The 20,803-nt window shown below is 41.7% G+C and overlaps 1 protein-coding gene across 3 annotated transcripts in view; it reads left to right on the forward strand.

Annotated features, from left to right (window-relative positions):
- daam1 (dishevelled associated activator of morphogenesis 1) overlaps positions 1-20,803 on the forward strand; it is a 48,437-nt gene that overhangs the window by 26,634 nt on the left and 1,000 nt on the right. For 2 of the 3 annotated variants that reach the window (XM_023952725.1, XM_023952726.1), the window contains exons 3-25: positions 4,478-4,567; positions 8,827-8,898; positions 8,969-9,063; positions 10,076-10,409; positions 10,482-10,592; positions 10,690-10,793; positions 11,431-11,497; positions 11,578-11,695; positions 12,570-12,708; positions 12,853-12,911; positions 13,015-13,202; positions 14,900-15,205; positions 15,279-15,386; positions 15,860-15,889; positions 16,029-16,126; positions 16,731-16,815; positions 16,928-17,034; positions 17,514-17,602; positions 17,689-17,857; positions 18,311-18,418; positions 18,741-18,801; positions 18,882-19,016; positions 20,628-20,798. In XM_023952725.1, coding sequence (XP_023808493.1) covers positions 4,478-4,567; positions 8,827-8,898; positions 8,969-9,063; positions 10,076-10,409; positions 10,482-10,592; positions 10,690-10,793; positions 11,431-11,497; positions 11,578-11,695; positions 12,570-12,708; positions 12,853-12,911; positions 13,015-13,202; positions 14,900-15,205; positions 15,279-15,386; positions 15,860-15,889; positions 16,029-16,126; positions 16,731-16,815; positions 16,928-17,034; positions 17,514-17,602; positions 17,689-17,857; positions 18,311-18,418; positions 18,741-18,801; positions 18,882-19,016; positions 20,628-20,798 — 2,844 coding nt within the window. The remainder of the gene's footprint in view (positions 1-4,477; positions 4,568-8,826; positions 8,899-8,968; positions 9,064-10,075; positions 10,410-10,481; positions 10,593-10,689; positions 10,794-11,430; positions 11,498-11,577; positions 11,696-12,569; positions 12,709-12,852; positions 12,912-13,014; positions 13,203-14,899; positions 15,206-15,278; positions 15,387-15,859; positions 15,890-16,028; positions 16,127-16,730; positions 16,816-16,927; positions 17,035-17,513; positions 17,603-17,688; positions 17,858-18,310; positions 18,419-18,740; positions 18,802-18,881; positions 19,017-20,627; positions 20,799-20,803) is intronic. The other variant, XM_023952727.1, reaches the window with a different exon arrangement.

Genomic DNA, 20,803 nt, shown 5'->3' on the forward strand with positions numbered 1-20,803 from the left:
AGTGATTTTTAAGACGGACGCCTGTTTTTTGGAAGGAGTTGCAAACAAGTTTGGGTGTTACTGTAAATATACTAACGTGTAGCGGTGTCTGACTGTTTTTGTTTTTACGTTACAAGGGGGAGTTCGGTTTCAAAGAGTTAGGTTAATGTCTGTTTTAGCAGTATCAGCATTTTTTTGTGTTGTAAACAAAGTTGGAAGTTCCAGGTATTGTGACTATCTATGCTAACGTGGCTGATATGTAGCCTGTTACAAACAAGTGCTGGAATTATTATAAACACAGTTAATAAAGTCTGCCTTTTTGTCCGTTTGTTGCCTTATTTATGAGATGAGATTGAAAATAGACCATTCATTGACATTACGCCATATATAAAATACGGTAAATAAAGGTCAAAAAAACTAAACTTGTACTCAAAAAGAACCTTGTTTACATAGAAGGCAGGCATCTAACATAAGTTGTCCCACCGATTACTTCAAGGTGCCATAAGATTGTTTTAGCATGTGTGCGTCTTTTGCATGTTGCAAAGGCTGATGTATCGTGATGGTAAATTTGTGACTTGTTGTGCAGGCCTATTGGTAAGTTTTGGTAAATGGCATATTTACAGTCACACTCCCATTTATCCAGAAACACACAGACATTCACACACTGATGGCGGCTCCACTGCTGAACACTGGAACCAACCTATAACCACTAAAAGCAACATGGGTTCAGTGTCTTTCCTAAGGACACTTCAACACAGGACTTCAGGGAACTTGCGATCTTCAAATCAGAGGTCGACCGCTCTACCTCTGCACCACTGTGTGATTATATTAGTTTTATATTATATTATATATATATTATATTAGTTATATTAGTGTACCTCTTTTCAATTTTCAGTTTAAGGACTCCCTGCATACAAAGGCTGAAGAACAGATGAGAAGAAGCATAATTGTTTATCTCAAAAAGGATGTTAACTTGTTTATAGATTCCTTAACTGTAACACCGTGTGTTAACGCATTAACGAATAAACTGTATTATTGTAAGCCTTCACGCTTGCATGATTCTGTAAACAGGGTCAAGCTGCTTCCCTTTTTGTCTCTTTGTCACTTGTAATTTGTCGTACCCTCCTGAATCTTCTGGCCTCATCGGCCCCCTCATGGCTGCTACAGTAATCTTGGCATTTTTGCACATCAATAGGTCTCATTCAAGACCCGCTTAAGTCCCCTTCAGCCGCTAATGGCTTGTTTTTGTCAAACATTCTTTATAAAGACATAATTCGGAAAGCAGAATGTGAGGGGAAAAAAAGCTTTCTGTTGCTCCTTTATCCTTAGAAACAAAAACAGCCACGCGCTCTTCCTGTCAGCAATTAGCCACAATGAGCCTGTGTACAAGTCTACCGTAATTGGATTACTGGAACTAATCAAAACTGTAAATAATGATCAAGGAAATGTGATCAATTAAGAATCCTACTATCCACAGAAGTCCATTATCTGATTTATTTTGAAAAACTGACATAACTTCAGGCTGGATTGTAGCGCCTTTCACCTCATATCAAGAAGGCCCTGGTTCAAATACTAGTTGGGTTCTTTCTGTGTGGAATTTGCATGATGGCTTGGGCATGGATGGGTCTTCTGTAGAACACTCCTAAAACCTTCTTCATAGATTCATTGGTATCTCTAAATTATCCCTAGGTTTGCATGTGAGTATGTGAATGTGTTGTCCTGCAACAGACTGGTGACCTGTACTTAGGTGTACTCCAGTGACCCTGAAAAGGATTCAGGAAATTCTAAAGATGGATGGATTGATGGCATAACTTTACCAACCAGACGATTCTTGGTGTTCTTGGCCACACATACAGTCGCGTGTTCATAAACCTATAATGAATGCATTATACTATACCAATCATATGTCCCTGGTACCATTGGCTTTCTGCAAACTGAACAATAAGCCACTACTGTTCTTCATTTGTACTTCACGAGGAAGAAACAACCATTGCCTTGGAAATGCAACTCTGCTCTGCAGTTTCATCTGACTTCCCCCATAATTATTATATATGATGTCTATTACTTCTGTTTATTCATGTTTACACATTTGCAGATACAAAACTACAAAATATTTGGTGCAGAGGTAGAGCAGTCAACCTCTGATTGGAAGATCGCTGGTTCAGTTCCCTCCCTGTCCACGCATGTGTCATAGTTGGGCAAGACTCTAAACCCCACACTGCTCCTGGTGGTTATAGGTTGGCGCTAGTGGGTGTGTGTGGGTTTGAATAAGACTGACTGTAAGCACTTCAGGCTTTTTAAGAAGGTAGTAAAGCACTATATAAGTATACACCATTTACCCTAGATACCATATATTGGATAAATTGCATACATGCTCGGATGTTTTGGCTCATTAGGAGAAATCTACATCCAATGACTTATTATCAGAAATCTGCATTCATTGACCAAGGACATCAGATAATTCTGTCCATAAGTTATCAGAATATAGGAGGAAACCAGATGATATCAGATAGTTTGTGTGCATATAAACAGAGTACAGGTTTGTAAGGAAAAAGCAAAGCAGAATAGAAGGGAAAAAAACGTAAATGTTTCCTTTATTATCATCATTCCTGTCTAACTTTTGAGTTGAGACGAAGCTTATTTTTCTGCATTTAGATCTCTTTAGTGCAGAAAGAGATCTTGAATGGACTCCATTTGGTCAGAAGGAAAATGCTGATCATCCCAATGAAGCATAATCTTCTTTTAATCTTATACAATGGGGCAAAAAAGTTTTTAGTCAGCCACCGATTGTACAGGTTCTCCCACTTAAAAACACGAGAGAGGCCTGTAATTTTGATCATAGACTTCAACTATGAGAGACAAAATGAGGAAAAAAATCCAGAAAATCACATTGTCTGATCTAGTGAATGACCTGCAGAGAGCTGGGACCAAAGTAACAACGGCATCAGTATCACACTACGCCGCCAGGGATCCAGACGTGTTCCCCTGCTAAAGCCAGTACATGTGCAGGACTGTCTAAAGTTTGCTAGAGATCATCTGGATGATCCAGAAGAGGATTGGGAGAATGTCCTAAAGTCAGATAAAACCAAAATAAAAACATTTTGTAAGAACTCTACTCATCAGGTTTGGAGGAGAAGGCATGCTGAGTTGCATCCAAAGATCACCATACCTACTGTACAGCATGGGGGTGGAAGCATCATGCTTTGGGGCTGTTTTTCAGCAAAGGGACCAGGATGACTAAACCGTGTAAAGGAAAGAATGAATGGAGCCATGTATGGTCAGATTTTGAGTGAAAATCTCCCTCCATCAGCAAAGACATTGAAGATTGAACATGGCTGGGTCTTTCAGCATGACAACCATCCCAAACACAAACGCCCGAATAACAGACTGGTTTCATAAGAAGCATTTCAGGGTCCTGGAGGGGCCTAGCTAGTCTCCAGATCTCAACCACGTAGAAAATCTTTGGAAGGAGTTGAAAGTCTGTGTTACCCAGCAACAGCCCCAAAACATCACTGCTCTAGAGGAGATCTGTGTGGAGGAATGGGCCAAAATACCAGTTGAGCTTTTGTTATTGACAAAATATTTATTTTCCACAGTAATTTACAAATGAATTCGTTCAAAATCAGACAATGATATTTTCTGCATTTTTTTTTCTCATTTTGTCTCTCGTAGTTGAAGTCTACCTATGATGAAAGTTACAGGCCTCTCTCATGTTTTAGGTGGGAGAACTTGCACAATTGGTGGCTGACTAAATACTTTTTTTGCCCCACTGTAGGTGATGTGATCTTTAGTCATAATGAATCCCTTATGTTGAAATTGCTGTTTGCAGATAAAGCTCCAAATGTCGAGTCTCATGATGTCATAAAACACTTACATTCAATCTTTATCTATCATCAAAACATGATTTTAAAAACAGTCAGCCCCTGTTTAAGCTTTTATTCCAAATGACCAGTTATGTTGTACTTCCGCACTAAATTATTTAAGTGGTTTCTCATGAATCTCATCATCTACTTCACATGAGGCTGATTTAGAGGAAAAGTTGAATGCTCAGACGTTCCTAAAGTAACTCGCAGATTTTCGTATTGTGTGTTTGGTGTTTTTCAAATGTTCTCTGTTTAGTCCAACATTTCCCATTGCTGTTCCCTTCTGAAGGTCGCGCAGCACCACACATGTTGTTTCCAGATGTTTGCTGCCACATGTCAAATGCCTCGTCTTTCATCCACATGCACAAAACCTTGAAGTCCTATGAGTTAATTCGGAATCAAACGTTTATGATGATCCCAACCAGTGATTATCGACATATCTGAACCTAAAACTAGACTTCTGTTGAAACCTCTTTTGGCAGAAACCAAACCGCTTTCTTCACATTGCTAAATTTATTTTTCTGTAATTTGATATCTTGTGAAGAACACTCTCATACTGTGAATGGGATTATAGGGATAGTTGGGTATTTTTCATATTTATTCAGTCAATAAAATGTATTTTTTTTTCTTTGCAGGATGAACTTGACCTCACAGAGAAGCACAGAGAAGCCATGTTTGCTCTGCCTGCAGAGAAGAAATGGCAAATCTACTGCAGCAAGAAAAAGGTAAGCAATGCACATCTGTTGGTTTCATCGCAGTCGGCCAAATTTCACAGTTGGCTGACTGAAACTCGCAGATAAACATGGCAAATCTCTGTCCTCAAAGCAGAAGATCTGATTAAAAGTGTTATTATTTATTTCTACATTTTTCATGTGACTTGTCAGAACGTGGAGACCAGATGCACTCTACTATCTTTTCATTTGTTGTGCTCTTAAGTTTTAACTACGGATGGCTTAAGTACAAAAGCATGTAACAGATACTTGTTAGGAGCAAAGGACGGCCTGCCCCACCCCTGCCCTGGCCCTGCCACTTCTTTTGTTTCAAAGAAAACACTGCTTTTTACTTTGACACGCTTCCTAACTAAAAGTTATGTAAGAAAGTGTTTTAAAAATGCATCATGCTTCATAGTTTCACTCTTGAGTGTGATTATTATCTTTATTTAAAAGTTGGAATGTGACGATGATGATGATTCCAGGTCACATCCTGTGGAAAAAACTTGCTTATTCATAAACAAAAAATTATGTTGAATTTAGCCGAGCAGCCCTTTCCTTTTACCGCCCTCGGCTTCTAACTGTAATTGTCTGGCAGGGTTTGGTTTTTTAAAAGGTATTCTCAATCTAGTGTAATCATTTTAAGCTCTGTTTGAAATAGTTGACATCTATTTTGTGATTGTAAGCCCACCATCTTGGCTCCGTCTTAGCTGGATTGCTGCCGTGTTAGCTCCGCCCCGTCATTTCTTAATGCCTATGCCCACAAGCAGTCAAACAGCAAACACTGGAGAAAACTGACCCTTTGAAACACAGTAACCACCGTTTTGAAGTTTAGAGGCCCAACGAAACCATTATATTTTTTGCTTGCATATAATTATGTGTAAAGTTTGGTCACGATTCACAAAACTACATTTCGTGAGTTTCCTTGACAACCAAAGTTTTTGCATGCCACAGCCACATTGTTAACAAGGTCTTGTTGCACTATGTTCAGACGGAAAATGTGCGTTCAAGTAGACTGTTCCAATAAATACTCTGCATAAACTTACGTACATGCGTGTTTCGGGCTTCCACGTTCAAAACTCTTACGTTCACACATAGCTACGCACATTTTTAAGACTGTTTTTGGGCAAAACGAGTGACAATTGGATGTGCGTTAAAAGTTAAAAGAGGTTAAACTTTGACCAATGAGGGACTCTGATTTGATTGTGAGCGGCATCCCTTTTATTTCAGAGTGCCAACGGTTGAAAATTAATCATGAAGGAGAATTTAATAATTGTAGTTTGTATCTGGCTGAAACTCTTTGACACCAAAAGCTGTCATAAATTGGAATAGAGCTGTGAAAGAAAAAGTGTGGAGCAAAATTCACAAGATTGGCACCGCTCTGACATTTCACACCAAGCCTCTTCTGACTGTAGGTGGCGGACATGCGCCAGTAAGCAGTAGATGAAGAAGAAGATGCCCCTCCCTGGTCGTTCACCATTGGCTAAAAATGCGCGTTCAAGAATGTGCGTTTAGTTTGTTCAAGAACACACGTCACGTGTCCAGTGTGTCTGTAACTTTAGTGCTACATGTCTCTGCATGATCCACATTATAGCTGAAAACGGAATGGCATATTGTCATGTCAAGTCGAGGAATAAATTGCTGTGAATTCAATCGTGGGGATAGGTGGCGCCATCTACAGGGGTGTGAAGTCACTGCAAAAATGTACCTTTTTATTTTCCATTTTTGTAGGTAGTGGGTCAAATATTGTGCTTTTTCAAAGTAGCTTTTTCTTCATTTTTCTCTGAAAAGGGCCATCTTTAAGCAGCCGCCATGATAACTAAATTGAATGGGCGGAGTCCTACAGTTCCAACATGGAATGATATGTTTCAAAACCTTCGAATCACAACTAGGGGATGATTATTTTCTTTAAGGAGCTAGAATATACCTAGTCATAACTGGTTATACAGAGTTTACACCTTTGCTCAAAACAACTACGCATTTCCTCAAAACCACAGTTTTCATAAGCGAGTGGTTTATTTTTTTAGATATTCCACCTCCCCTTTCAGACAAAACCTGCAGCCACGATGTGCAGGTTTGTGGCCGCGTCACGTTTCATTACACTCTTTCTTTGGAATAAAAGGTGCTTCAGCTGCCTTTCTGTGTGTGAACTCACCCTCAGCTCACAGGAAAATACAGACGCCTCCTCTGGTTTAGATCATTTAAAGTCATCCCAACACTGAATGTGCCCTCATATTTGTCCGGAAATCCTGCCTCTGCTGGTGTGCAGACAGACCGCTTAGATTTGCTCATCTTTTCCTGCATGTGGAAACAAGCTGGAGGATGAAGAGTCTGGATTTAGTCTTTTGAGAAAGATGGTTTATATAGGTCAGCATTGCGGCACAGAAAGTACCCTTGAGTTGCATGATTTGCAGTTTCAAGGCTCTGTATGTTTGAAAAGTTGGGTTTTTGTGGAAGGGAGTTTTTTTTGACTCTTTTGTTTTGAAATCTTGTCAAAGTTTATTACTGCTTTAAAGTTTAAGTGAAGAGTTTCCTGTTTTCGTGCCTTATAGGTAGTTCTTTCACATACAGCAGCATTTTTTAAACCCATTTTTTTTTTCTGTTTCTGATGGAATCACAGAAGAATGTTTCTGTCTGTGGGGAAAGATTTAGATTACCGTGAGCTTTTAGTGCGGCGTGGACCTGCAGCAGGGAGGAGGGAGAAAAGACAGATATTCATGAATATTGCTGAGTCTGCAGCAGGTTCTGGCTGTCACCCAGACAGATACAAACTCGCCATGAGCGCTCCGAGGGGAAGGGTGTGCATGTGGAGAACAGAGGCAAAGGAAGCTGTGCGTTTGTCCAAAGCAAACAGGAAGGCTTCATTTCCACAGGTGCAGCTTCGGTATAGGAGTCATGGGTGGGGGTCCGCGTGCCGGTGGGGTGACCGGTGGGGCAGTGATGAGGGCGCTCTTTGTCACTAATCGCTACTTGGCTTCCAAAGCCTGCCTGGGCGTGGAAGAGATAAGTCCATCAAAGCTGGAGCTGCTTGCTTTGGCCAGACACCTGAGCTAATGAAATCATCCTGCACAGATTCAATCTTTCTCCTGCTTCTTCTCAGCGCCCCTCAAGGCTCCATCATCTGCCAAGATTTCTTCATGCCGTTGTTTGTACATTTTGAGCCTAGGTTTATGTTTCATCCCAACCTCTGAGTTGTAATTTAGCTTCTCCTTCAAGCAGACTGTTCCCCTAAAACCGACTGGGATTCCTGCTTCTGCCTGCAACTTTGATCTTTTATTTCCGGAATGTTTGCAAAATGAAATTTCATTTTGCAAAATGCAATTTCATTTTGCAAAATGCACTTTCCTTTCTAGCTTTTCTCTTGCTTATGTGTACCTTAAACAAATTCAAGGCCTTCAGGAGACGTCCAGCTGCAATGATGACCTCCTAAAAAAGGAAACTGGGCCCTTCTCTGCTGCTTTAAAACCCTGGACGCTTTCCAGCAGCCGCCTGGTCAGACTGGCACGGATCATTAGTGGAACAGCAGGATAGGGCCTTCTTGTCAGTGCACGGTCTGTGCAAAGCTGCCAAGGCTCACAGTTTGTCAAAGAGCAGCCAAGTCTGTTCAGTAGACAACCAACGGCCCATTAGTTTCTGTTCACTTGTGCCTAATGGTGCAGGACTAAAACTCAGAGCCAGGAAGCCTTTTATCTAAAGCTCAATGCCAAGTTCCATTCTCTGATTTCCTGTGTTAAAACATGATTTCTATATGTCTGCAAACCGTCTCGGGAGATTAATGTTGCCATATGTCATGCCATGTCCTTAATCCAGAGTTTTAACAATCATTTGTTAATCTGCAGATTTTCCTCCAGCAGCTGTGCTCTCTTTTTTTTTTTTTTTTTTTTTTTTTTTTTCTTTCTTGGCACTTCCACCCCCTAAAGAGCTGCAGCAGAAAACGGGTTGAATGTCAGCGCTGGCCTACTTTAAGTTTGTGCTTCATCTACAGCTATTTCTGTCTTCTCCCTGTGTGTTTGCAAAGACTATTGATCTGACAAATGATCAAAAGCAGAAGATGGAGGGGAAAGTTCTGCATCGGGTTTGAAGTTTTGAATTTGACCCGTTCAGACTCAACATAAAGCATTTCCTTTTCCGTTTTGGTGCAGCAGACTACATGAAACGTAGCTTTCTGTTCTGACCCACAGTATGATAAAGCAGACAGAATCTTGGCTGTAGGAGATCTGGTTGAGAATGTCGGATTAAAGTCTCAAATTTGTTTTCTACAAAATCTTTTACAGGAACAAGAGGAAAACAAAGGTGCAACAAGTTGGCCAGAGTACTACATAGATCAGCTTAATTCAATGGCAGCTGTAAGTAGTGCCATTTATTTATTGATGGATAGACTGGACTGTCAGTGAAGCGTATGTTTTTGTCTATTAGAGAATCACACTCCTCGCTCTGGAAAAGGAGGAGGAAGAGGAGAGGAACAAAACCATAGAGAACTTGAAGACGGCTCTGAGGACTCAGCCAATGAGGTGACGACCTTTTCTCTATCCCTTCAGAATCCTGCTTGATATATATATATATATATATTTTAATGACTGTTGCAGCACATAAACCTGAAGTTGCGATCGTTTTTTTTCCAGTTTGTAACCCCACAGGAAATGCTCAGCATTGAAATTCCTCATTAAGCAGTGATGTATTTGAAATAAAGCAATTTTATATTCATGTTTGTGCAAAAAGAATTGTAAAAGTCGAGCAATTATATATTAATGGGAGGCTTAGCTGACACATGAGGAACATTATATTCATGCTGAAAAGCTCATTTTTAACTAGAGAAATACAAGTTCTCTCTCTTCTAGTTTTTTCATGTTCAAATCAAAAATGTAATTAGCATAGAGAGTTTTAGTTTTTTGGGTTATAATATCAATTCAGTTTAATTTATAGCTCAACATGGTTTGGGCTCCAACTAACTTTGAACTTGCCTATGATATCGAAATAACACACCGCCTTTGATCTACCAAAACTCCTTGACCGTTCACATGATCAACATGAATCTGCTGATGGTCTGACGTGGAGAAAAGAGGTTTTTATATAGACTTTAAAGTGATATGCGACACATTACTACTGCAAAGTGCTGCATATCAGCGTAAGACTCCCTTGATCCACTCTAGAATACATACATAATTGCGTAATGGTTGAAGAATGTAAACACTGGAGCTAATGCCCTGGTGTTAAAGGGTTCAACTCAGAGAAATTGCTGCGATCGCAACTTTGCAAAATCCTGGGGTTACTGCCTTTTATTTCTTTTTCAGCTATCGTTGCTTCTGCTTCTATTTGTCCCTCCCTTAAGAGCAGGAAAAAGCCCTTTTTGAACCATAGAGAAAGGCTGCTGCAATGCAGATGAATGTTTTTGGTTTTTTTTTTTATAAAAAAATAAAACCACAGTGTTATCGCTTCATCTCAGGACGCTTCATTTTTCTGGGTTAAAGTCATTGGGGTTGTCTCCAAACTCAAACGCTCTCCCACTTCCTGCCTTCCTCCCAGGTTTGTGACTCGTTTCATCGACCTGGACGGCCTCACGTGTATCCTGAACTTCCTGAAGAGCATGGACTACGACACCACCGAATCCCAGATCCACACGTCTCTGATCGGCTGCATCAAGGCTCTGATGAACAACTCTCAGGGCCGTGCCCACGTCCTGTCTCACTCCGAGAGCATCAACATCATCGCTCAGAGCTTGGCCACAGAAAACATCAAGACTAAAGTTGCAGTGCTGGAAATAATGGGGGCTGTGTGCCTCGTACCAGGCGGGCACAAAAAAATCCTGGAGTCCATGCTGCACTATCAACACTTTGCCTGTGAAAGAACTCGCTTTCAGGTGGGTGGGGGCCGGCCTTTTTCTCAGATCAGGCTTTGTGACTCTTCCTAAAGTTACCATGGTTTTTCTCAGACACTAATAAACGATTTGGACCGGAAGACGGGGCGATACAGAGACGAGGTCAACCTAAAAACAGCCATCATGTCCTTCATCAATGCTGTGCTAAGCCAAGGAGCTGGAGAGGTAACATTTAAACACTCTACATGTTGGGTTGCAGTTTTTAAACAAACTAAGGTCTTTGTTGTCATCTGCGTATTTTTCGTTCTTTTCCTTTTTCTAGACTAGTTTGGAATTCCGAATCCACCTCCGATACGAGTTCCTCATGTTGGGAATCCAGCCCGTCATTGATAAGCTGCGCTCTCATGAAAACTCTACGTTAGACAGGTAAGATGATCTTCCAATTGAGCCTCCTCTTCCTCACCTGCTCCTACGGTCTTCAGTTTTACAACTTTCCTGAGCCCTTCACACAGACTGTTGCTACCTGATACCAGCAAATGGACTCTCATTTGGAAGAGGCCTGGTGTAAAATGCCAAAGTGGTGAATTTTGCTCCAGGGTTTTTCTTTCACAGCTCTATTCCGATATATTAAAAACTTGGTGTCATAGAATTTTAGCCGGACACAAACCGCAATTTGTTATATCTCCTCCATGATGACTTTTCAAATAGTTGGCACTACTGTGAATTAAATTCGGCGCTACCCATACGTCACTACCAAATCCGAATCCCTAATTGGTCAAAATTTACCTGGGTTAACTTTTGATGCTAGCTCAGGTGCCGTGCGTTTTGCACACAGAGCCCGAAAGCTGTCTCAAAAACGTGCGTAGTGACACGTGGACGTGAGAGTTTTGGATGCAGAATCCTGAAAAACGAATGTGAGTGTTTACATAGACTCTTCAATGGAAGTGGTCGTTTCTGAGCCCGGTGTGAATATAGCATTACATGTTTGGGAGGTTTAAAAGGTCTCAAAGTTTCTGAACTTTTTAGTTTTGATTGTCAAATCCACTTCCTGTGACCCTCACAGGCATTTAGATTTCTTTGAGATGCTGCGGAACGAAGATGAGCTGGCTCTGTCGAAGCGCTTTGAATCGGTGAGTGAATGCTCTCTAATTCCAGCGCTTTTGAATGAAAAAACAAACTGTGATCACGTGTCCGTCCTCTTCCTCTGCAGGTACACATAGACACAAAAAGCGCCACACAAGTGTTTGAGCTCATCCGTAAGAAGCTGAACCACCATGAAGCATACCCACACTTTATGTCGGTGCTGCATCACTGTCTGCTGATGCCGCGTGAGTCCTTTTCACATTTACTTCCAGCCCTGTTCAACAATAGCAGAACAGCCAGAATAAATATTTTTAAAACTCTTTCATTTTTTTCTTCTGCCGTGAAATACGATTTCTAAATATAAAGCAGGAGCCGGACTCCCACAAAATTCATACATTTTCTGGTTTCCTGCCAAACAGATAAGAAAGTTGCTTTGTCCAGAAATTAAACACATTCTTTTCCAAACTACAATCTGTAGTCGGGTTCCGATGCTTCTTATTTCCATAAAAGGACTTTTTTTCCTTTCATGAATTAACATATTCAAGACTGCAGTTTGCCAAGCTGCTTTTATTTGTTAATTTTTTGTAACCTTTTCCCGGAATCGTTTAAATATGAGAGCTCTTCATTTAAAACGCTAATCCCTACAAAGTATTTAAAGAAAGTTAAAAGGCTCCAAGATATTAAATGACTATTCAAAAGAAAATCCATAAAAGAGGAAAATGTGCTCCACAAAACGATTCTTATGATGATAAAAATGACTTTAAAATGCTGAGAAGGCTGTAAAGGATTCATTTGATGTGCAGACTTGAATTTTAGTTGTGTTAAATTATCAATGGGATCAACATTTTGCTCCTAAATTTGTATAAACCTTAAACTGCTATTAAATAAAATCCACAAGTAAATTTCAAAAGCAGTTCCCATAAATTAAATTAAATTAAATCTTACTTTGTAGGACTTTGGACACACATTGAATGTAAAATATTGTTTCAGAATGAGTCAAATGTAGTTTGGCTTTGAATCTCCAGTGTTTGAGTAGACATTCAAACCTAAAAGGACCTCAAGGATTCGTACAAACACATAAACGTGGACCCTGAAAACATCTTTGATGGTCCATTTCAGACAAGAGGAGCGGAAACACGGTACAATACTGGCTGCTGCTGGACCGGATCGTGCAGCAGATGGTTCTGCAGAACGACAAAGGTCACGACCCAGATGTGGCGCCGCTGGAGAACTTTAACGTGAAGAACGTGGTCAGAATGTGAGTGCACCTAAACACACTGGAGTTTCAAGTTCAAAGCCTTGTGTTTTATAGTTTGGGCTTAAAAGTGGCATCTCTTTCAAGTGAAGGAAAACGACCTTTCAGGAACAGCCTGAGAATAATTATGTGTCCTCCTCTCTGCAGGCTGGTTAATGAAAATGAGGTCAAACAGTGGAAGGAGCAGGCTGAGAAAATGAGGAAAGGTGTGCCTTGTATCGGCCGTAAAAAATACCTGAAAGGAATTGATTCTAAAATGACAATAATATGACAAGATCACTGATTTTTTTTTGTTGGTTTTTATCCTAGAACACCAAGAGCTCCAGCAGAAGTTTGAGAAGAAAGAGCGAGAATGTGACGCCAAGACACAGGAAAAGGAGGACATGATGCAGACCCTTAACAAGATGAAAGAGAAGCTGGAGAAGGAGAGCACCGAGCACAAAAATGTCAAACAGCAAGTGGCGGATCTCACTGCACGGCTGCATGAACTCAGCACAGTATGTCGGTCCTTTATCTTTAGTCAAAAACTGTTCTGCCTTTTAAAGATCTGATCAAGATGGTGTTTTTAACATGTTTTTGTAGCATTTTTCTGATGATGGAGGACATGTAAAGAAAATTTAGATTAAAATGACATTTTTGAGTAGGGATGTCCTGATCCGATCACATAGCTTTAGACTCTGTCAAAATCCCCGATTAGGATTAAATATTTATTTTTTTATTAATTTATTACTTTGTTATTTTATAAAAATGCCTTTGTAGATGTTTGAATATCGGGAACGAATCGCCGTAAAACAAAGCGGAACATGGCAGCAGTTTGAGCAGGAGGCACACGAAAACAGTTCAGGAAAGTTAAAAAGACATTCACAGATTCAGACGTCGGGGCTCAAAAACTCTTTTAATTAATGGTTAAAACTAACTTCAACGCAAACAACAACCTACAAAGGCATTTAAAAGAAAAATGATTTGGTTTTTAATGAGAACAGCGCTTTCCTGCTGCCGACAGAGAGGCGGAAGTGAGACGCTGCAGAGTGTAAGCTCCTGGAAGAGCTGATTGGAAAAAAATTAAATGTATAATCTTTCAAAAACAATCAAAACTAATAAATGTTTACACTGATATGACCCAGTCATGAAAACTCATCATCATATTTATGCTACAATGATTATAGGAGAAAGTCCATGCTTTTCATTTTTAATGGAGATGAGAACCAAAATGTTGTGAAGATACTAAAGCTGCAGTCACCAAACTTTGTTACATGACTCAATATTACCTCACCATCGTACTGCAACTAAGATTGTTGGAGAAAATCATTCTACTTTATAAGAATTCTTCATGTAAACATGAGTTATAATTCATTTAAAAAAAAAAACTTATAGTTCTAAATGAACTAAGGCTACAGTTTCTAAACTTTCTCACACAACCTATCACTTATTTTTACTAATTTACAGATAATCATTTTTTCTGCTTGATAGTTGCATTATTTATCTTTGATCAAACTGCTTCACAGAAGTGCTCTGTTTAAAGTGTAAAAAGGTAAGAGAAGGTAATAAAATGGAATAAGAGACAACCTATATCAGTTTATAACATTTTTTATGTTTTGCAAATGTTTTGGATCGAGACTCTGCATCAGTATCGATATCAAAATCAAATAACTCTGAATCGGATCGAGGCCAAAAAGTACTGATCGGTACATCGCTGTTTCTGAGTGTTTTTCATTTCAAATCACTGTGAATCAGGAGCAGATGGAAAAAATGCAGTTTGAAAAAGATCGTATTAGTGACGTGGAGACAACGCTGGGTGTGCCGCAAGCTCCCTTCTCCGCTCCATTCTGATGCGTTCTCTTGCAGACGACTAGATCCATGTACGCCTTTGATTTCCTCGTCTGAGCTGGCAACTCAGAGGTGAATTTCTAAGAAACTCCAGCCGCTCTGCAGAAACGATGTCCTAGAAAACGACAGGTTTTTAGCTGCAAACGGCATCATGGGAACGCTTTTACAACAGATCAAGACCATTGGAGTGGGACTTTAATGGCAAAACCGATGAGAGCAAATGTGTTCTACTCGTTTATTTTGCAGGAAAAAAACCCAAAATGATGGGGAGAAAATTATTTCAAGGTTTTTCTTTTCAACCTGGAAGTTTTCTTTCATCAGAACTTCGTTCTCACATCTCCTCCTCCCCTCCGTCTCACTTGTGCAGAGGCAGGCGGCAGCTGTTGTCCCAGGCGGGCCTCCTCTTCCTCCCGGCCCCCCCGGTGGCCCTCTGTTCCCTCCCCCCGTGCCATCATTCGCAGGCGTGCCCCCTCCGCCACCGCCTCCTGGTGGCCTGATGCCCCCTCCTCCCCCACCCCCTCCCCCTGGTGGCCCTCCTCCTCCTCCCGGTTGCCCACCGATGAGCGGCGTACCCCCACCACCTGGAGCGCCTCTGGGGCCCTCTCTGAAGAGGAAGAACCTTCCTCAACCATCCAACCCGCTCAAGTCCTTTAACTGGTCAAAGTTGGCGGAGGTGAGAGCGGCGAACGCACAGGAACTCAGTTATGTAGACGTCTGTGTTGAAACGTTTATCTTACTGTGAACAGAATAAACTGGAGGGAACTGTGTGGATGGAGGTGGATGATGCCAAAGTTTTCAAAATCCTGGATCTGGAGGACATCGAGAAGACGTTCTCAGCCTATCAGAGGCAGCAGGTAGGGAGGAGGGAGCAGAAACTTGAAGATCTAAAGCATCAAAGTTAGATAGCAGGAAGACACACATGTTTGCAGAACTTTGGATCTGAATGTTCTGGTTCTTTTTACATTTGTATTGAACTTTTTCTTGTTCCTTTTTTTTTTAATTGCATGAGTTTGTGCTGAAAATCACTTATTTCTTTTACATTTTTTATCTGCTTAACTGATAGAAGTAGGAAGCGTGTTTCTTTGAAGCTCTAATATCACATCAGTGAATCATCAGCATGTGTTGTTTTTTCTGTTTTTAAATAGTGATTTATTTTCTGCATCTCGGTAACACACGGCAGAGACGCATGTGAGAAGAAGCGCATATTCATCCGTCACCACCAATGTTCTGGTTGATTTGCTGTCAGTTCTTATGGGCTGCAATCACATAACTGCTTTACTTATTCTAACGAGTGCTTCCATCTTCCTGCTTCTTGCCTGCATTTTAGGACTTCTTAGTGATCAGTAGCAGCAAACAGGTGAGTTCACCAACCGCGTTGATAAATCTTTGTGTTTTTGTGTCCCGTGTGTAGTTTTGGTGTCCGTGTTTGTCTCCGGATTCATATCTGCGCGTTTCCTTTTCAAATCAACGGTCTGATTTAACCTGTGGATCCACAGAAAGAGGCGGAGGAGGACACACTCGGCTCCAAGAAAGTCAAAGAGCTGTCGGTGATTGACGGCCGTCGAGCTCAGAACTGCAACATCCTACTCTCACGGTGAGATCTGTCAGGCTGCGTTCATGCCGGATGCCGTTCCCGTGTCAAGTTCGCGTCGGAAATCTCTTTTTTACAACGTGCATCAAATTAGCTGCTTGTCCAAAACTGTGTTCAGAAACTTGGCCCACGAAAAGCGTGTGGGAGGAGCTACCATCAAATACTTTTGGCCTCATCGCTTTTACTGTAAACTCATTTATAAAGAATGGAAGACTCCAATAATGTTTAGAGATCAGGTTGATTTATTTTAAAGCATTGGCAACTATGTCTGAGTTCATGAGATCATTCAGACTCTTCTGGTAACTGCTGTCCGGCGTCAGCCCTAGAAAGGAAACATTTAAAATGAGAAGATCTTTTTATTATTGTCTTCATACAAATGAGGAGGAGGAGAACAATCAGTTTCTCCTCCACCTGGATTCATGTGCCAAATCTGAGTCCCTGATTGGTTCATGGCACGTGTCTTCTTCGCCAAAGTTCAGATATTTGAATTCTGAACTCTCTAAACAGGCCCAGGCCCACTGGCCTGACCCAGGAATCGCATTTGGTGGGAATGCAGCTTCAAAGTTTTTCTGAAAAACATTTTATTTTTGAATGTTTTCCACCTCAGACTTAGGCTTTCAAATGAGGAGATCAAGAGAGCCATTCTGACCATGGACGAGCACGAGGATCTCCCTAAAGACATGCTGGAGCAGGTACGCTATGCAAAGCTGCAAACGGAAGCTGTTGACCTCTTCCTGCTGCAGAAACCATCTGAATCCTGACTTCTTTGATGTAAGAATGGCATTTTATGCCCCCCTCCTCCAGCTGCTGAAGTTCATTCCAGAGAAGAGTGACGTGGATCTGCTGGAGGAACACAAACACGAGCTCGACCGGATGGCCAAACCTGACCGCTTCCTCTATGAGATGAGCAGGTAATCCACTCACCTGTGGTCCCACACACTTAACGGCTGAGATGCAGACAATCGCCTTTGTTTCTGTCAGAGCAGCAGCACATGACGTCCTCCTCCACTGCAAACAATAGTCGTCTGTGCGAATCCCTCTGTCTAAATTCAGTTTGTGAAGGTTTAGAGCAACAATGCTGAACGAACAGTAATGGATTCTTTTTGCTCTGGTTGAGGCAGAATAACAAATGTCTGCAGTGTTTTTAACAATTTCCTGCACTGTCGTCAGTCCGAAGAACAGATGTCATCAAGATGTTCACTCTTTCCAGACGGCGCTTTATAAACTTTGCCAAAAGAAATCATCTTCAGCACTGCAGATAAACTTTATGAGCTGTTGAGAAGGATTTTTTTTTTAGCTTTGACTCTAAGAGTATCTGTTTGTGTCTTTTTTTTTTTTTTTTTTACTTAAACATGTGATTTTCCTCATTTTATGTATTTGTTGTGATCAGAATAAACCATTACCAGCAGAGGTTACAGTCTCTGTACTTCAAAAAGAAGTTTGCAGAGAGGATAGCGGAGATCAAACCCAAAATTGAAGGTAAAATAGTTTTTTTCCCACCTCATCTTTACTACATTCAGACCAAACCATTTGGAGCATTTGGGCTGATTTCTCTTGTATTGCAGCTCTAACTAAAGCCTCCAAGCAGATGTTGAACAGTAAAAGCCTGAAGCAGCTGCTGGAGGTGGTGCTGGCCTTTGGAAACTACATGAACAAGGGTCAGAGGGGAAACGCTTACGGCTTCAAGGTGTCCTCACTCAACAAGATCGCTGATACCAAGTCCAGTATTGACAAGTAAGATCATTTTCCCAGCTGTGCCATCAAAGTGCAGCGGGAAATTCTGACATTTCTTAGATTATTAACATAATTTAGAGAACTAAATTGGTCAAAAACTCAGAAAAAAATCAGATTTATATTGCATAACCCACAAAAAAAGTTACTTTTTTTACTCAATATTGTCACTTTTTTTATAAAGAATTCCTAATGTTTCCCTAAATCTAAGATCTTTTTCTATAAAACTCAAACTTTAATTTCAAATTGCTGACAAAGATATAAGAAAAGGGCAGAATCTTTGTCATGTTTATTCTGTTTTTGTCTCTAATCATGGTGCACACAGAAATAAGGACTTGGACAGAAGAATGGTGTTGTCTGTTGATTGCTGATGAAGTTTGTCCATGTCTGATGTTCCATGATGGCAGCATAAATGTGCAGCATGTTGTGGATAAAACATCTGTTGTTTGCTCTCAGAAACATCACTCTGCTGCACTACCTGATCACCATCCTGGAGAAGAAGTATCCAAAGGTGCTTCAGTTCCAGGAGGATCTAAAGAGTGTTCCAGAGGCGGCCAAAGTGAAGTACGTGACACCCGAAGAGGCGGTTTCTGCCCCCCTTGAGACTCATCTTTGTGCTGATGTCAGACTCTTTAAAGCATGTTTCTTTGAAGAAGCAGTAGGTGCTTCCATCAGCCCCCCCACCCCCATACCCTAAAGCTGATGCAGACATGCAGAGCATGTTTTATCTCACTCAGCTGCTTTCACATGTGCTGAGATAATTTCTTACGGAAAATTTTCGCCAAAACTGTTCAGGTTCTATTTCTGTCTCAGGAGTTTGGAGGATCAAATCCTTTCATTTTGAAATCTCCCGTCTCATTCATCTCTTTGCTGTGGTTGTCTGCAGTATGACAGAGCTAGAGAAAGACATTGGAAACCTGCGCAGCGGCTTGAAGAGCGTTGAGAGTGTGAGTTTGCTTGACGTCGATGAGAGCAGATTCCCCGACTCGGCGTGCCGCTGACTCCTCTTCTCCTTTTCTGATCCCAGGAGCTGGAGTACCAGAAGAAGCTGCCGCAGCAGCAGCTCGAGGACAAGTTTGTGTCGGTGGTGAGCCAGTTCATCACGGTGGCCAGCTTCAGCTTCTCCGATGTGGAGGACTCCCTGAACGAGGCCAAAGACCTGGTGAGTGTGGAGGTCACCAGTGGGGTTTGAGGCCCACTTACACTTCCTCTCAGCTATTGTTGTAGAAATATTTGACCTTCAGCTCCTGCTTGACCCTTTTCTGGTCAGCCTACTTGCATGTATGTGTTAAAGTGCAGACTCAAATTTCAAGAACTGGCATTTTTTAAATGTAGCTAATGTTGTTCACACTGGACAGGCAGGAAGGGGCTTCTTTTTCTACTGTACTAGTGCATGTCCACCACCTACCGTTGGGAGAGGCTTGGTGCAAATCTTGTGATTCTTGTTCCAGGCTTTTTCTTTCTCAGCTCTATTCTGATTTATGACAGACTTTATGACAAACCGCAGTCACTCATTTCTCCGTCACGATCATTTTTTTCCAATGGTTGGCACTTCCGTGTATTAAAAGAGACGTCATCCACGCATCACTATCAAATCAGAGTCCCTGATTGGTCAAAGTTCGGCCTGGTTTAACTTTCGACCAAGTTCTATGGCAGCGCATTTTGCATGTAGCGCTCCAAAATGTGCGTAGCTATGTGTGAATGCCACAGTTTTGATTGCGTAAGCCCAAAACACGTGTTCATGTAGAGCAGTGGTCCCCAACCTTTTTATCCGGAAAGGTACAACGCAAGGCACGTTTACCGCGGACCGTGGGGGTGGGGGGGTGGGGGGTTGAGGTGCAACGCCAGGTGTGTATCACGTGACGTTTGGTGTCGCGATTTTGACGTGCGTTTAGTGTGACTGATGTAACAGAGAGAATCCGGTCACTTTTCAAAATAAAACGTTTTTTTCGAACAAAAACAATAAAATTGAAATTATTTTTTCCTTCTGTGCGTCCCGGTGCCAAAAGTGTCCCGCGGCCCGGTACCAGTCTGCGGCCCGGTGGTTGGGGACCACTGATGTCGAGCTTTCATTGGAAGTGGCCGCTTGAACAAGCGTTGGCGAGGGCGATGTGAACGTAGGTCAAAGGTGACGGCAGAAAGCTGATGCTCCCACTCTGAGATGGTTTCCTTACCGCTGCCATCTCCTGATGAGATTCATCCACCGTTCAAACGTTTTTTAAAATCCTTTAAACCTGCTGAAACCTGAAGATGCATTTGCTCAAAGGAGGGTTTATAACCTGACATTGGTTGTAGTTTTATCTGGAGCTTAATCTGAAGCTCACATGGCAGCCATTAGTGTCCGTGAATCACTGCGGTTATCCCACCGTTAGGTTTGAGCCTCATTCCTTTGTGCTCATCACTGGAACCTTTTCTTTCTTTTGTCATTTAATAAGCACTTCTGAATATCCAAAGTGCTTCATTTGAGTGTTTAAAAACACTTGAAAAACAAGAAGTTTCCGATCATTTCTTCTTTTTGCTCCTCCTCCTCGTTAAAGTCGCTGTAAAAACAAACACATTGCTTTCATTTGGGCTCAGGCTCCAGTCTCAGAGCTGTGCTGCAGTCAGTAGCCGGTCATATCTGGGTTTAGATGAGCTTCAAAGCCTCCGACCGCCACTACCCCCCCGCTCTGATTTCAAAGAAGTCCGACCTAATGAGTCTCAGTAAAAACCTGAGAGTGCTGCTGTAAATCTCATCCTGCCGCCCCTCTCGCTGCCACTCTGCTCTCCGCAGTTCCTGAGGGCAGTCAAGCACTTCGGCGAAGACGCCAGCAAGATGCAGCCGGACGAGTTCTTCGGCATCTTTGACCAGTTCCTGCAGTCGTTCACCGAGGCTCAGCAGGAAAACGAGAACATCCGGAAGCGGAAGGAAGAGGAGGAGCGCAGGGCCAAAATGGAGGCTCAGGTAAA

The sequence above is a fragment of the Oryzias latipes genome, chromosome 24 (assembly GCF_002234675.1).
Source record: "Oryzias latipes chromosome 24, ASM223467v1".
In the NCBI taxonomy this organism is placed as follows: domain Eukaryota; kingdom Metazoa; phylum Chordata; class Actinopteri; order Beloniformes; family Adrianichthyidae; genus Oryzias; species Oryzias latipes.